Here is a 5,908-nt window from a genome sequence, read left to right on the forward strand (position 1 = left end):
TTCTGTGCTCATTCTTCTTTCCCACGCTTTTTCTGTAGGGCTGGGGCCCCAAGAAAGTTGTACATGGATGGGGAAGTGGTCAGGGTGTTTTCTGTCTGGCGAGGACACGATGCCAAGGTTTTGAGGTACTTCTTATGCCTTTAGAGGGTGAGGGGACATGAAGCCTGGGGAAAAACGTTGGGACTTTCCTCCTCCACACTCCTACAGGAAGAAGCACCATGGGCCCAGGATGGTTTGGGGGAGCAGCAGCTGATGTTTATTGGGGACCAGTATCCCTTTGTCAGATCTTGGGGGCCTGGCCCCCTGTATCTCTCGCCTCAGCTTCATTCGTCGTCGCTGTCGAACTCCGAGGACAGACCCTGCAGCAGGGGCAGGGACATGGAGTGCCGCTCGGGGTCCCCAGGGCCCCCACCCTGGGCTCCTGGTGCGGGGCTTCGGGGGCTGAAGAGCCAGTTCTCTGCCAGGGTTGAGGATAGCCACAGCTTGACTCATGCCCTTGTCTTTCTGCCGCCCTGGTCCCTCCCTCTGGTCTTCTGTGCTGTACCCACCCCCTCACCAGGACCACGCTTCCATCTCGCCCTCCCCTGGCTCCCTCACTCCATCCCCCTCACCAGGGTCCAATGTGGAGTTATGGGTGCCCCACACACTCCTGGGCTCTACACCCCACGCCCTTTCCCTCTACCTTATCCCATCCCTCTCATCTTCATTTCCCCTAGCAGTACCTGACAGCATCTGGGGCCCCCTTCGGAAGGGGTTTCGGCCCTTGTAGGAGAATCTGGGTGGTCTGCCCTCTGGCCCTTCGTGGGGAGGTGGTGAAGGTGGGGCTGGGCCAGGTGAGAGCACATCAGCAGCTTCGGGGACATCAGCAGGGGCTGACATGGGGGCTGGAGGTGGCATGATGCTGAGGTCAGGTCTGACCCAACTGGCCCCATGGGGCAGTGGGTCTTTGATCAGGGGCTTCTGTGGTCCCAGCACTCCCTTGGGCTGCAGTGAAAACTTGAGGCAGGAGAAGGCAATAGGCAGTGACCGCTGTAACCAGAGCAGTTGGGGCTTCCGGGCTGTAGGCAGCAGCCCCAGCTGTAGCCAGGAACAGGAGAAGACCTGGTAGATGACGTAGATGCTGTGGGTGCTTCGGAGCCAGGGAAGAGTCTGCTGTAAGCTCACCTGCCCTGGTGGCAGCAGCAGGAAGGCCACCTTCTTGCGCAGGCCACCCATATGTAAGCGGATCCGGCAGGGCTGCCCATCCAACAGTCGCATTTCTTCATAGGCTGTCTCTGCCCGGCCATTTGGTGAGTATTCTCTAGTGCAGTGGGCAAAGGCACCTTCAGAGCCTGCCTGCTCCAGGAGGTTCGGTAGTGGCCCCACTGGTTGTAGTGCCCGCCGGCCCTGCCGACCTGGCAGAACCAGGCGGGTGTGGACTGGGCGGGACTGTTTCACTAGCACACCCAGTAGGTCAAAGCAGGCTGCATCCGACAGGAAAGGTACTGCCACTACATTGGGCCCAAAGCGCTCCTCTGTAACCTGCAGGTGGCCAGTTTATAGGTCAGGGACTGAGTTAGGGTCAGAGTTAGGAGTTATCTGGTAGCCTACTCTAGCTTGACCCTCCCACTGTCACTGCACACTGTGCTCAAACTGTTGTGCTTCCTGCTTGTCTCCCAGTTCCCTCTAGCAAAACCTGAATCTCTACTATGTGCCAGACTCTGCTAGATACTGGGAATGCATTACAAAATGAGACTTTGTTCTTGTCCTGATATAGCTCAGAGAGCAAGCTGTGGAGCAGATGAGATGTGATTTAACAGCCTTTGTCTTTGATAGAAGAGGATCAAGGATAGTTTCTAGGTGGTAATGCTTTAACTTTGAAGGAATTAGCCAGGTAGGAGAATGGTCAATCCAGGCAGAGGGAACAGCCAGTGAAAAAACTTGAACTTACAAACTAAGAGGGGCATAGTCAGGGAAGTATACTTTCATATTACTTAAGTGTAGGGTGTGGAGAGGGACAAGCACACAGGAGCTTGATTATTCAAGGCCTTGTGTGTGTGCTAAGTGATGGGACTTTTATCCTGAGGACAGTGGGAAGCCACTTGAAGGATTCTGGTTAGGAGGGGCACAATTCAGATAGGCATTTTAGAAAGTTAATTTTGAATAGGAAGGCATAAAATAGAGAAAAAGTCAGTTAAGAGTATTGTAAAATTCCAGGCAAGACATGGTGAGGCCCTGAACTAAAATAATGGGGGAAGGTATTTAGGTTATAGAATTAGTAGAACTCGGTCACTTAAGGGGTGTGGGAAAAGGCATCCTCAAGGATTAGGGTTACATGGGTGATGTCATTAACCAAGAGTGGTTACACAGAAATAGGTTTGGAAGTCCACACCGCGTCTATAACATCTTAGTATACACCTTCTGCCCGAGCTTCAGAGGATAGTTCTTTTAGGGATTTGAGGCCTCATCTTTGTAATGCTAGTTCCAGTAGGCTTTCACAGATTACAGTTCCTCTTGGTTTTGTCCTTCTGGCCTTTTTGTGCTGGGTAACCCAGTTCTGGAAAATTTAATTTCATGACCAACTGGGAAGCCCTGTAAGATCCTGTCTAGTAATTGTACTTAGGTATGATCTTGACTCATCCAAGATATTGTTGGTTGAGACTTCTGGCTCTGTGTTCTGCTAAGGAGCATACACAGTTCCCTCTTTGGGCCCCTTTCACGTTAGAGTCCTATTCTTAAAATGCTGTGTGCTCTACTTCCCTCCGCCAGACCCCCAATCCCATGTGTCTGTGCCCCTGCTGATGGCATTGCCCACTTTACTGGCTTTCTTGTAGAATTCACCAATGGTCCCTTAAGGTTGATCTGCTTTTTGCTACGTAAAGCTGTTTTGGAAGTGCTGCCCCCCAGCGTAAGGGGGGCGTAGCTAGTTGTGTCTGGACTTTACACAAGCTGAGATAGCTTGTCACTACTGTCTTGCCACCTAGCCAAGGAAGTAACTGGTGCTCTCTGTTGATCTGCCTGGAAGAATTTCCTATCATTCCTTCTCCTTTGTTTCACTAAGGTATGGGGCATTTAACTTCTGGGTGGGGGCATAGGTCTGAAGAACAGGACCCTGAGAAGAACAGTTGGATTTCCAGGGGTGAGAGCAGAGCAATGGTGGGTTACCATTTTTGTATAGAATGCTCTGCCTCATGACAGTGAAAGCATAATCATCAAATATAACCTCAGAATCCCAGCCTAGCTGCTCCTTTGGTGCCTAGGATTCTGTACAAATGAGACGAATTGGAACGTCTCCAGGAGAGGTCCCTCTAACAGGAGTGTGATGTTTCTTATGGTCTAAATTTCTGCTAAAAGGTGATTAAGCTGGAAACTCTCTTTCAGAATACAGACATGAATTTGCCATGGAAGTTTATTAGGCCCTTATTCTTACCCTGAGGGCCCCAGTGGTTATCCTAAAGCAGGAAAAATAAAGCACTCAACACTATGCTAGGGTGAACGTGTTCATGGTCACCATTTGAGACCATGACCTGCTTCCACTGCACTTCTGGGTAGAATTTCTGAGGACTTAGAGGCCTGCAAATTCAGCTCTCCCCGGGGCAGCCCAGGAAAGTCATGGTGGAAGATTATCTTCCTGGAGGTACCTTGGCGGGTTTGAATTCTGAATAGGGAGCCCTTGAGCCACATTCTGTTTTTCTACAAAGTGCCCAGTAAATCAGCAGTTCTGGAAGAGGAAACCAGGTTACTCAAAGGTATCCTACTTCTTGAACTTGTCACATACTACCAGTGATTTATCCTGAATGTCCCTACCCTGACTTTCCTGGCAATTTTCCATTTAAATAGGACAGGGAGTTTTTCTGATACTCAGAGATGGTGTAGCTTTTTAATAGTTAAAGACCCCATTTACTTCACCCTAATTCTGATTGATCTAGTCCAGGACCAACCTCTAACGCTGCTGAAACTAGTTGCTCTCATTCTTGGGAGGACCTTGGCTCTTCTCTTTCTGCTTCCTTGGGAAGCTGACCTTTGTGGTGAGCTGCTACTCCATTGCAGATGGGAGCTACGTGCCATTAAGGCTGCTTTGAGTTTGGTAGTTACTGCTTTAAGATGATTGTTTTAAACTTGGTGGGCTGCTTTCTGCAAATGCTTTAAATTCACTCTCCTTCAGATAGGCTGACCAGAACCCGATCCCTAAATTCTCTAATATCAGAAATTAGTGTCCATCTAGATTTTGTGGGATTTTCTGGACACCAGCAACTCAGAGCTGAGATCTGCCTGCTCCTGGAAATCTGTATATTTGGCTCAAAACCCAAATTTCTCATTCTGTGGAAGTTAAGCTGGAGGGAATATCTGTGAAGAGGTCAAAGGTAAAGTTCAGGTTCTTTAGAAAACGTAAAAGGCCTTTCACCGTCAGCCCCTATACCTCTTCTTCCGCATTTTCACCACTAATTCTTTGAACCCTGTTCTAGAGGACCATTTGTAGTTCACTAATTTACATTTTTCTTTCTTTCTCTCTTGGCTTTTGCATATATTCTGCCTTTAACTAGTACACTGTTCACTCACACACACACCCCCACCCCTTGCTCATTAGGTGTTTATTAAGCACCTTTTATGTGCCAGGTATTCCTCTTCCCTCCATGTGAATAACTCCTATATGCCAAGCTGGAATGTACTCACTCCAGGAAGCCTTCCTGACCTCCTAAGTCTACCCCTGACTTAGCGCTTCTCTTTTCTGCTCTCATAGCTCCCTATCCATTGTCTTTCAAGGAACCTTTCTTACTGTTTTTGCAATTGTAATTAAATTGGACACTCTGTGCAAAGCACTTAATGCAGTGCCTCACACATAAGCCAGCACTGAGTAAATGTTAGTTATTATTGTCTTTAGGCTTCCAACTCCTTCCAACTTATAAACTGCTCAGACCCATCTAGGTCCCACTTTGTTACTTCCTCTTTAGCCCTCTTTACTTACCTACCTTATCTTTGATGAGGGTCCAGGTAGCATCAGCTTCATCCAGTGTCAGCAGGTGAGGGGTACCAACCAACATGATGGAGTGTGGGAGGGGTTAGGCAGGGCAGTAGCTGCTGCAGAAACCCCAAGCTGCCCATAGAGGTGAGGCCCCAGGCCCTGGACTCTGACATACTACAGCATGAGGTCATAGAGGTCCTGCCGGGTGTTGGGGCCTTGGGTGGGGAGAGGGCAGTCGCTTTCATAGCCTCACTGTACCCACCACCTGAGTCCATACTCTTTAGTCACCTATTCATTCTCCTGCTTTAGGGGAGGTAGATGCAGGTTTCCATTAGGGTGTGCTTGTATATGTCTGTATATGTGTGTATATGTGTGTGTGTGTGTGTGTGTGTGTGTAGTTCTTTGAGTTCTTTAAGGAAACAGTATCGGGCCTTTCCTCCTTAAAGCAATTTGCTATGCTATCCTGTCAGTTGCAGATGACTTCTTTGTGAGGTTGGATTGGGGTCCTGAAGGACATGGGAGAAGCATAGATCAGGACTTAAACTGAGAACAAAGCAGTGGCGCTCAACCTCGGCCATACTTTGGAATTACCTGGAAGCTTTAAAAATTACTGGTACTTGGGTCCTACTCCCAGAAATTCTGGTTTAATTGGTCTGGAGTATGCCTGGGCATCAGGATTTCTAAAAGCTCCCCAGGCAATTCTCACGTGCAGCCTAGGTTGAAACTCATTATTAATGAGTGGGTTACAGTTGCAGTGAGAACCAGGTGTGTGTAGGAGGGTGCCATGCTGAGTGGTGACAATGTGGAGGATAAGAATCGAATTGGAATAATGTTGCCTTAGTAACTGGAGAGAACTTTCAGGAAGCCAAAATTACCCAGCTAAATTTAAGGAAATTTTTCTTCATCCTCTACTTCCTTTCCAAGGCTGCTTTGTATCTAGTGGGTACTCTTCCTTTATGGCCCTAA

At 48.5% G+C, this 5,908-nt stretch overlaps 1 protein-coding gene across 1 annotated transcript; it reads right to left on the reverse strand.

Moving 5' to 3' along the window:
* Positions 1-323: 323 nt before the first annotated feature.
* Positions 324-5,021, reverse strand: C8H11orf42 (chromosome 8 C11orf42 homolog). Its single transcript, XM_030831215.2, has 3 exons — positions 4,950-5,021; positions 723-1,521; positions 324-457 (listed from the first exon to the last, which is right to left on the reverse strand). Exons 1-3 carry the CDS (start codon positions 5,019-5,021, stop codon positions 324-326), a joined length of 1,005 nt encoding a protein of 334 aa, XP_030687075.2.
* Positions 5,022-5,908: the final 887 nt, after the last annotated feature.

The sequence above is a fragment of the Globicephala melas genome, chromosome 8, assembly GCF_963455315.2.
Source record: "Globicephala melas chromosome 8, mGloMel1.2, whole genome shotgun sequence".
Lineage (NCBI taxonomy): Eukaryota > Metazoa > Chordata > Mammalia > Artiodactyla > Delphinidae > Globicephala > Globicephala melas.